The 9,724-nt window shown below is 46.6% G+C and overlaps 1 protein-coding gene across 2 annotated transcripts in view; it reads left to right on the top strand.

Moving 5' to 3' along the window:
• LOC115282072 (protein CD300H-like) overlaps positions 1 to 5,300 on the top strand; it is an 8,731-nt gene extending 3,431 nt beyond the window's left edge. Inside the window, exons 2-4 of one of the 2 annotated variants that reach the window (XM_029927892.1) lie at positions 1,796 to 2,153; positions 2,962 to 3,033; positions 4,694 to 5,300. In XM_029927892.1, coding sequence (XP_029783752.1) covers positions 1,796 to 2,153; positions 2,962 to 3,033; positions 4,694 to 4,949 — 686 coding nt within the window. In that variant the 3' untranslated portion in view covers positions 4,950 to 5,300. The remainder of the gene's footprint in view (positions 1 to 1,795; positions 2,154 to 2,961; positions 3,034 to 4,693) is intronic. The other variant, XM_029927893.1, reaches the window with a different exon arrangement.
• Positions 5,301 to 9,724: the final 4,424 nt, after the last annotated feature.

Below are 9,724 nucleotides of genomic sequence, written 5' to 3'. Positions count from 1 at the left end.
CTATTGAATACTGAAAACGAACAGAGGGTTGAAGGGGAAGGTGGAGGGGGGAAAAGAGGTGGTGGTGATGGAGGAGGGCACTTGTGGGGAAGAGCACTGGGTGTTGTATGGAAACCAATTTGACAATAAACTATTTAAAAAAAAAAGAAAGAAAGAACCCAGGAGACGTGCAGCACCCCAGAGGCAGCTGAGTCAGTGGGAAGAGCACCCTCATGCTCCAGCGCTGAGAAGGTGGGGAAGAAAAACCACAAGGAAGGCTGGCAGGCAGGGAATGTCCAGATGGCTCAGAGTCTGTTAGGAACAGATCAGACAATGGGGTGCCTAGGTGGCTCAGCTGGTTGAACGCCACCTTTGGCTCAGGTCATGATCTCATGGTTCATGGGTTCAAGCCCTGAATTGGGCCTGTGCTGACAGCTCAGATCCTGGAGCCTGATTTGGACTCTTTGTCTCCCTCTCTTTCTGCCCCTCCCCCACTCACACTCTCTCTCTTTCTCAAACATTTCAAAAACATTAAAAAGTTTTTTCAGGGGCACCTGGGTGGTTCAGTCAGTTAAGCATCCAATTTTGGCTCAGGTCATGATCTCAGTTTGTGAGTTCAAGCCCCACGTCAGGCTCTGTGCTGACAGGTAGCTCAGAGCCTGGAGCCTGTCTTCAGATTCTGTGTCTCCCTCTTTCTCTGATCCTCCCCTGCTCATGCTGTCTCTCTCTCTCTCTCTCTCTCTCTCTCTCTCTCTCTCAAAAAATAAATAAAACATTTAAAAATCACATATTAAAAAAAGTTTTTTTCATAAAAACGGAGAACAGATTAGACGATAGCTGTTCCTTGGAGTAATGAAGAACATGGGCCTCAAGGGCCTGGGACCAGATGGCTCTCCAGACAGGAAGCACAGAGTTTAGGGCCCCAATCATTGCAAACTGGAGCTTCCTGGGTGCCTGGGGGAAGGAGGACAATGACATAACCTTGGAGCTGGCAGAAGAGCTAGAGATGAGGCCCAGGACATGCCAAGGCCGGTGGGTGGCTGCCATGGGGTGGGGAAGGGAGCAGCAATGGAGCAGGAAGTCCCCAAAGATGTTAGGTGATGGCAAGTGTTGCCACAGGTTTCTGTCCCAGGAGGGACATCGAGTGTGAATGTTCTTGAATAAGAACCCAAATGAACCCCTTCCTGATGGCCTCTTTATACCCCCTGGCTGACTCCCATCTCTGATATGACCCAAACGTATGAACAGGAGGTCCCATCTATACCAGCAGGGATTATAAGCTTGGGGCCTACAGGTGATCATTTGGGAAGGGGACATAGCCAGAAGCTGAAGGCTTCTTTCTAGCTCTCAATATTGTACTTCATCAAACTTCCTTGGTTCCCATTCTTGCTTCCTGTTTCCAATTCCATCCATCCATCCATCCATCCATCCATCCATCCATCCATCCGTTTATTCAGAATATACTCAGTGGTTTCATTCAATTCTTGGTAATTGATGGGCACAGCCATTTCTTCTTGGGACTGACACATCTGGGGACCCAGAACCTATCTGGGACCACCCAAAATCTTCCTCTCCCCCATTTCTCAGTTGGCTGAGCACAGACAGGCTGGGCATGGCCTCTTGAGTCTCAGAATCTCACACCAGAGAGCTTCAGAGGTCTCCCCGCTTTTGTCCGCCTACAGCCCATACCTCTCTGGTTCCTGACTCCTCCCTCCCCAAGTCTTAGGGTGACATCTGGGTTTCCAGGGGTCCTGACCCCCAAGATCCCTCCAGTCCAGGCTCTTCAGATGAAGAAAGCACTAATGATGTTTTTCAGGCTTCTCATCTCTGAGTTGTCCCAGCACCGTGACAGGCACTGAGGGAGGATCCCTGAGCGTCCAGTGCCGGTACGAGGAGAAATACCAGGCCTTTACCAAATACTGGTGCCGACAACCATGCTGGGTACTTTGGAACCAGATGGTGGAGACCAGAGGGTCAGAAGGAGTGGTGCGGAGTGACCGTGTGTCCATCGTGGACCATTCTGCAGACCTCACCTTCACAGTGACCTTGGAGAACCTCACTGCAAATGATGCAGGAAAATACAGATGTGGGATCGCAACAATACTGAGGGAAGAAGGACTCCACGGCTTCCTGCCTGACCTCTTTTTCCAGGTTCAAGTGTTTGTTTCCCCCAGGTAAGACCCTGCTTTCCTCTGGTGCCCTTGAAGAAGGGATCTGAGCTAAGTGATGCCTGCAGAGCAAGTGAAGAAATCTCAACTCAGGGGAAAACAGCCAGGCCCAGGGTTTGTGCCTCAGTGACTCAATGGGTGCACTGTGTGGGTGTAAGGGTGTGGGAAATATGGGTGGGTGGGAGTGTGTGTGAATGTGAAAGAGCATGTGCATGCATGTGTGAGAGAGTATGTGTGTGAGTGAGGGTGTGAGGAACAGTGTGAGTGTGACCTCCAAGGCTCCTGCCATTGCCCTGGGTCCTAGCAGTATCTGTGGGCCTTGCGGACTGAGACTGGTGTCACTGCAGAGGGTCTTGTGACATGTGCCTCTATCAGGCTGAAGGGGCTCATGCAACCTTCCTGTCCTCACACTATTGTGTGTTTCCACCTTCAACCTTCCTTGAATCGACTTCTCCAGTGTTCTGCCAGGGGAAACCAGGCAGGGTGGCTGCACTGGCTGGGGAGTGGCATCTGAGGTCTAGCTTTGCACCAACTTTCAGACACTCCTGTTTCCAGGGAGATGAGAGACACTGAAATGCTTCATGGGGAAGGTGTTGACTCTCAGGTCCTGGTTTATAACCTGTCCATCTGCAGAGTAGATTGGGATGGTGTGGGATGGGGATACACCATTCTCTGGCCAGGACTGGGTCTGGCTAGGAGGAGATGGTGGTCCATTCCCTTCCCTGAGTTCCCTCTGCTTTGTGAACTCAGGTGACAGATGCCCAACTAGGGAGAGTCATGGACAGGGGACTAGGCTTCTGTTTTTCACCCTCAGCCTTCAAAATGGTCTCCAGCAGCAAGAGCTCTATGACACTGGGACCTCAGCACAGACTCAGCCAACACCAAGGTAACATGCATGTGTCCCGTGTCCTCTATCACTGCCTGGCTCCTTCCTAGGGAAGGGCTTCCTAGATGGAAGTTTTCTCAATTATTCACTCATTCAACAAGTACTTAATTTGCTTGCTATGTGCCAGGAACTGATCTAAATGTTAGATTTAGAACAACAGCAAACAAACAGGCAAGCCTGTACTCTCAAAAAAGAAGTCCCATTCAAATAGGTGGGTAGATGGATAGAAAGACAGACAGATGATAGGGATGGATGATGTATGGATGGCTAGATGATAGATAGAGGGATAGATAGATAGATAGATAGATAGATAGAAGAAAGATGTCTATTAATGATAATCCCTATGGAGGAGAATTAAGCAGGTGCCAAAGATAGGGTGATAGGGCATGTGGGAAGATTATAGGGCATCATGAAAGGAATCAGATTCGCCAAAGACAAATAACCAAGAGACTGTTGCAGTTTGGGTTTCTTCAAAATCTGATCTTGAGACAGGACTTAGGTGCAACTCATTTATGGAGAGGTGATCCCAGGAAGTACGGTGAGGGAGCAAGGAAGTGGGGAAAGCCAGCGAAGTGTAACTTTGACAAAGGAGCTATCACAGTAGCGACTGGGCTCCGTCCCACTGGGTACCCTAGGAGATACCGCATAGGACATAGGACATTCCTCAGAACTGTCCCACTGAATGGTAAGGAAGCTGGGGTAATGATCCGCATACATCTATTCTCATGGTGGGAAAAGATGGCGCGCTTTCCTGTTTTCTTGAGTGATGAGGGAAGGCCTCTCAAATGAAGAGACATTTGAACAGAGACCTGAAGGAAATGGGAAAGTCAACCAAGCAAGAATCTGGAGAAAGAGTATTGCAGGCAGAGAGAGGGTCACTCTTGGGGACATGGATTCTGTGGCATTTCTGGCCTCTAGCTGCACACACTCCTACAGCTAGAGAGAGCCCTCAGGCAAAGAGATGGGTGAGTTGCCAACGGGGTTTGCAAGAGGGGCCCAGTGTATCAGCGGAGAGGGGCAGGCATCAGCCAACCCCGCAGGCTGCAGGCTGTGAGCCAGGCAAGGGGGTTGGGAAGGTAGAGAGCTTAAACCAAGGCCCAGTGTGGGGGAGAGGACACAGCATCTGTGAGGAGCTGAGGTGGGAATAGGTACTGGCACCCAGGGGGTGAGAGGATTGGCTATGAACTGAACTTGGGAAGGTCACTCCTGGGGCTTGATGTTGTTAAACAGTTTAGGCAGAAGAGCTGCTCCCACGAAGGATGGTATTGAAGGTGAGTCAAGATGAATGTGAGTGGGGAATTCACTCAGAGGGGGCATTTCATCCTCGAGGCTGGGGCCAGCAGGAGGTGAGTTCCTGTGAATACTGTGGGTTCAGAAGGCTGTTTCCAGGGGTCCTCTTGTTTCCCTTCTTCTCTGGTCCTCACCACTGCATCCTCACACGTCTGCTGCCTCCTGACGCTCAAGGTCGACTCTTGAGCTGAAGGACAGGAGTCTGTGGCCCTCAGCACGGAGCTGTCCGGCGCTGGTACCAACCAGCTTTGATACTGATACTGACTTTTGAGGTGACAGGGACCTAAGCACACTAGCAGGTGGGGGAGAGGCAGAGCCTGGGCCTCTTGTCGAAGAGGAAACTCCGCTAGTCACTGTGTTCCTCCTACAGGTCCCTGCCTGACCGCGTCCACTTCCTGCTCCTCGTATTCCTGAAGGCGCCCCTGTTTCTGATTATGCTCAGTGCCGTCCTCTGGGTGAACAGGCCCCAGTGGGCAGTTTGTGGGAAACAGCCTGATGACAATGGCCTACAGCCCTCCCTGCCCCTCGATATCCTGTCCAGAGACACCACCGCTCAGACTAGAGAAGGAGGAACTTCTGGCTCCAAACTTTATATCTCTTCTCAGCTTATTGCCAAAAACTTGTAAAACAAAAAACAAGAACAAAACAAAATGTTTTTAAAAATGTAATGAAATACGTCACACTTACAAAAATGTGTATATAATGCAGATGTGCCTGGAGCTTGGCTGGGGAGAATGTGGGCAACATTCCACGGATTCCTAAGTTGGCAGCAGAAACTGGCGCCAGGCACAGCTCAGTTGGTCAAAGGAGCCCAAGCTGAGGGCCCGCTTTTGGGTGACCTCACCCTCCTGAGACCCTTCAACGCATCCTCTCAACTCAACGTTCCTTCCTTTCTTCACTCAGTCACCAAATATTCACCAAAAGCCTCCATAGCGCCAGGCTTATTTCTAGATGATGGGGATAGAGCAGTCAACAAAACACGGGCTTTATGTTCTAATGGTTCGTTTCAGAAAATAAAGAAATAAATAATATTAGTTTGTAATAAGTGTCATGGGGAAGAAAGGGTAAGAGTTCAGAGGATGGGGTGACAGGGGACAGGGACAGCCTCTTGGGGAAGAGCCTCAGGCAGGTGAGTGACGGAAGGAGGAAAGGTGGAACAAAAGCAGAGCTCAGGGCAGTGAGCACCCTGACCGAGGCCAGCGGGACAGGAATCTGGGGAGTCAGGTAGATGTGGGTAGGCCAGGCAAGTGTGGGGCGGGGGGTAGGCTGCATCTCCTAAGAAATGGCGAGCCACTGAAGGATTTCAGCAGAGGAGGCCCCAGGATCAGACGTGAAGATGTCAAGGCATTCCCTTGAGGATTGGTTCATAAATTATCTCTGACGCGTGAGAAATCACCAAAACAGCCCCAACCTGAGCTAAGTTCCTGAGCATGTTAATGGCAGGAGGAGGGGTGGGGCTTAGGGTAAAGAAGCTCTTTCTGGAAGCGAGGTCCTGCCCAGGGAAACCCTGCCTCCTCTCAGTAACCCCCATCTAACGCCCAAAGTCAGCTGTTGAGCTGAGGGGCTAGGGGTGATATATCCAGATATCCAAGTCTGGCCCAAATGTGGGTTATTAGGTCTATGGGATCTTTAATCAGAGAGACTTGCGGAATGGGGCGGGGGAGGGGGAGCAGAAAGGAGAGACCCGGGGCCTCGTCTTGAAGAGGCGGCTCACCGTCTGTCACCACGTTCCCCACAGGCCCCTGCTTAGCTGGAATTCCTGGTCTTTCTGCAAGTGGCCCTACTCCTGAACATGCTCAGTGCTGTCCTCCCCCCTTAGGGGACCCCAACCAAGAGGTGCATCAGTCCTTCATGCCTTTTGATATGCTGCCTAGACATACAGCCCTTCAGTTTAGAGAAGAAGATAAGATATAGCATCTTATTTATCCATTTTTTCTGTTGATGGCTTTGGGTTGTTGCCCATTTGGGGCTATTCCACAGCCCGTGTTGCTATGAACATTTTTATACAGGTCACTTAGTATATACGTGAAATGAGTTCACTAAGGTGTATGCTTAGGGACGCGATGGCTGGGTTTTAGGGTTTGCGCATGCTCAGCCACACTAGATAATGCCAAATGATTTTTCCAAACCCCTTCACTGGCCCAGTTACTGCTCCCACCAGCAATGGCTGAGGGCCCCCATTGCTCTGCCTCTGAGTGACTACTTGGTTTGTCGAGCATATTAGTTTTGGAGTTTTGCCATTTTGAAATAGTTCTTCATTTCACTATTCCTGGGATGACTGTGTGGCCAAGGTCAAAAAGCAGGTAAGTGTGACACAGGAAAGAGGCCATAGCAGGATTCAAGATCATTGAGAACAGACAACACACAACCCAGGCTCAAGGGGTGCAGCGTTTCCTTACAACGGAAGGAGAGAGAGAGGGAGCCAGGCTGTGCGTCTGCTCCCTATGGCTGGTGTGTCCACTCTACAGCCAGCGTGGGCAGTGTGGTTGCACGCACCCCACTTTTCTTGCACAAGAACCCAGACCCCTTCCCAGTGAGGTCTGACGTATAGGAAACTGGGGTGCTCCTGAGGGTCCCTGACACTAGCACTTAATCAGAACAAAGTAGCACTCAGTGACCCTGAAAGGTATTCCCGCAAAAGGCAATAAGCCCAGCACAGTGTGTGTGGGTACTTCTCTCCCAGTGAGGATGTGTTCCAGGCCCCGGGCATGTTCTGTGTGGGCAAGCAGGAGTCAGGGAGAAGGCTGCCATTCCCAACCTTCTCCTGGTTTTAATTTAAGTTTCTCTGGCTGCCATAATGTTGAGAACCTTTTCACTTTCTATTGCATTTTCTCTTCTGTTCAAGTTTTGCCTATCATTCTTGGGTTAGCTCTCTTTTCCTTCCTGAATTATAGGACCTGTTGGAATCATACTCTTGTTGGTGAAATATTACCAGTTATGCGTTTTTAATATGTGCTTGCATGATCTGTAGCTTGTCTTATCATAAACATAGTTCTGAACTTTAGTGTACTTAAATTCATCAAAAGTATTACGGTTCGTACTTTTGGTACCATAATTTAGAAACCTTTCTTATCCCAGAACTATAAAAATAACCTTTGCATTTTTTCCTAAACAGTTTAAAATTTTTGCAGTTCACATTTTAAGTCCTTGATTCATCTAGAATTAATTTTTTTTCTTATATGACTTGAGGTTCGAAGCATTTTCCTTTTTCTGCATATGGATAATCACATATTCCAACATATCTATTGTTTTTCACTCTTTCCCCATTTACCTGAGTTATATCAAGTGTCTAGGTAAAAACAGGTCTGTTTATGGGTGCTCTATTCTGTTTGATTAGGCTACTTACTTATCTGTGTTTATTACCATATTGTCTTAATCACGATAGCCATATAAAGACCCCTTACATTGTTCCTTTGTTTAAAAACCAGAAATAAGATCAAAGATAAAAAGAGAGATTAAATAGGGTCAAGAGACTCCTAATATAATATTCAAAATGTTCAGGATCCAATAGAAATCATTCACCTTACCAAGAACCAGCTGTCTATAGATTCAATGCAATCCCTATCAAGATTCCAATGGCGTTTTTTACAGTAGTAGGGGAAAAACTTCCTAAAATTTCTGTGGAGCCACAAGAGACCCCGAGTAGCCAAAGCAATCCTGAGAAAGAAGAACAAAGCAGGAGGCATCATACTTCCTGATTGCAAGCTATAGTATAAAGCTATAGTCATCAAAACAGTATGGTAGTGACATAAAGAGAGACAAACAGACCAATGGAACAGAACAGAGAGTGCAGAAATAAATAAAAAATATTATCAACTAATATTTGACAAGGGAACCAAGAATGCACAATGGAGAAAAAGCAGTCTCTAGCAAATGGTGCTGGCTAATTGAATATTCACATGTAGAAGAATGAAACTGGATTCCTTTTTTTACAGCACTAACAAAAGTTAACTCAAAATGGATTAAAGATTTAAATGTAAGATCTGGAACCATGAAACTGCCAGAAGAAAGCATAGGAATAAAGCTCCTTGACATGGGTTTTGGTCATGATGTTTTGGATATGACACCTAAAGCAAAGGGAACAAAATAAAAAAGAAGCAAGTGGACTATATCAAACTAAAAAGCTTCTGCACAGCCAATGAAACTATCAACGAAGCAAGAAACATCCTGTGGAGTGGGAAAAATATATTTGTAAACCATATACCTAATATCGGCTAATATCCAAAATCCATAAAGAACTCATACAGTTCAAGAGCAAAAAAAAACCCAACCCACTTAAAAATGGGCACAAGACTCCAAGAAACACTTCTCCAAAGAAGATACATGAAAAGTCAACAGACATGAAAAGATCCTCAACATCACCAGTCATTCGGGAAATGCAAATTAAAATCACAATGAGACATTACCTCATGCTTATTAGAGTGGCCAAAAGACAAGAGATAACCAATGTTGCCAATGGATATGGAGGAAAAAAACCCCTTCTGGTTGATGGAAATATAAATTGCTATAGCCACTGCAAAAAAACAACACAGATGATCCTCAAAAAATTAAAAATAGGGGCGCCTGGGTGGCTCAGTCAGTTAAGCATCCGGCTTCGGCTCAGGTCATGATCTCATGGTTTGTGGGTTCGAGCCCCACATCAGGCTCTGTGCTGACAGCTAGCTCAGAGCCTGGAGCCTATTTCAGATTCTGTGTTTCCCGCTTTCTCTGACCCTCCCCTGCTCATGCTGGCTCTCTCTGTCTCTCAAAAATAAAATAAAAAACATAAAAATATTTTTAATTAAAAATAGAAATCCAACATGATACAGCCATTCCACTTTTGAGAATATACCCAAAGGAAATGAAAACAGAAACCCAAAAAGATATCTGCATCTCCATGTTTATAGCATTATTTACAACAATTAAGACACGGAAATAATCTAAGTGTCCAATGGATAAAGAAGTTATGGCATTGATACACAGTGGAATATTATTCTGGCATAAAAAAATGAGGAAATCCTACCATTTGTAAAAATAAGGATGAACCCCAAAGGCATGATGTCAAGTGAAATAAGTCAGAAAAGCCAAATACCGTGCGATCTCGTATGTGGGATCTAAAATGAAAAACACAAAAAAAGAAAATTAAAAACAACCAAACTCATAGTTACCAGAGGCAAAAGGTAGTGGTTGGGAACTGGAGGGAGGCGGTCAAAAAGTACAAATTTCCAGTTATAAGGTAAATCAGTGCTAGGGGTATGCTCTACAACATGATGACCACAACTAACACTGCTGTATGGTACATAGAAAAGTTGTTAAGAGAGTAAATCCTGAGAGTTCTCATCACAAGGAGAACATATTTTATCTTTTTTCCTTTCTTTTTCTTGTATCTATCTGAGAAGATATATATCGGTGGGGAAAACCT

The sequence above is a fragment of the Suricata suricatta genome, chromosome 17, assembly GCF_006229205.1.
Source record: "Suricata suricatta isolate VVHF042 chromosome 17, meerkat_22Aug2017_6uvM2_HiC, whole genome shotgun sequence".
NCBI lineage: Eukaryota > Metazoa > Chordata > Mammalia > Carnivora > Herpestidae > Suricata > Suricata suricatta.
The sequence above is the reverse complement of the archived record's forward strand: the minus strand, read 5'-3'. Positions and strand labels throughout refer to the sequence as shown.